Consider the following 667-nt stretch of genomic DNA (forward strand, 5'->3'; position numbering starts at 1 on the left):
TTTTTTGTTTTCGGGAAGTGGGTTGGGCGGGGAGCCGATAAAGTACGGCTCATCTTCCACATTTGAAATGGTCTGATTTGGATCTGTAGATTCTCAATCCCATTTTTTTTTGTTTCTCTCTATCCTAATCATGCCATTTGAGATCACAATAGTGGAATTGTATTACTTTAAACCATTAAGTGTAAATCAAAGCGGAGTCTTATTTCTGTCCTCAGACAAGTAAAGCCACAGGATGCTGACCGTGTGTGTGAGAGACTCTGGACCAAAACTCCGTACCCCTTCATCAGACTCACCATAAACTGTTTTGGCTACAGAGCCTTCAGTTTGACACTGTAGTTTATCTTCAAATTTGTTCTCGTCTGCTGGGTAATGAATGACTTGTTCTACTGCACATGCAAGCTATTTCTGCTGCACTTTTACAGGTGTGTGGTCATTGTTTATAATTGTTCATATCGTTAGTAATTTGTTGTCATTTCTGAATTAAAACATATGGATAAGCCCCGTTTCTGATCGTATAGCAACTCGTATGCGCATCTGATTATCTGTTTCCATCTAATGCAGTTTTGATGGTCACTGTCAGCGAGGTACAGCATTCATTTAAGTTTATTATTGCATTTGGATCTGTGGGTGCTGCGGGTTCCTCCTGCATTCTGGAAAAAAAAAAAAA

The 667-nt window shown here is 39.6% G+C and overlaps 1 protein-coding gene across 1 annotated transcript in view; it reads left to right on the forward strand.

The window, feature by feature from the left end:
- The window catches only part of terb1 (telomere repeat binding bouquet formation protein 1), a 10,143-nt gene extending 9,628 nt beyond the window's left edge, over nucleotides 1–515 (forward strand). Inside the window, exon 18 of the mRNA XM_019888357.1 lies at nucleotides 216–515. Coding sequence (XP_019743916.1) covers nucleotides 216–223 — 8 coding nt within the window. The 3' untranslated portion in view covers nucleotides 224–515. The remainder of the gene's footprint in view (nucleotides 1–215) is intronic.
- Nucleotides 516–667: the final 152 nt, after the last annotated feature.

The sequence above is a fragment of the Hippocampus comes genome, unplaced genomic scaffold (genome assembly GCF_001891065.2).
Source record: "Hippocampus comes isolate QL1 unplaced genomic scaffold, H_comes_QL1_v1.1 scaffold112, whole genome shotgun sequence".
Lineage (NCBI taxonomy): Eukaryota > Metazoa > Chordata > Actinopteri > Syngnathiformes > Syngnathidae > Hippocampus > Hippocampus comes.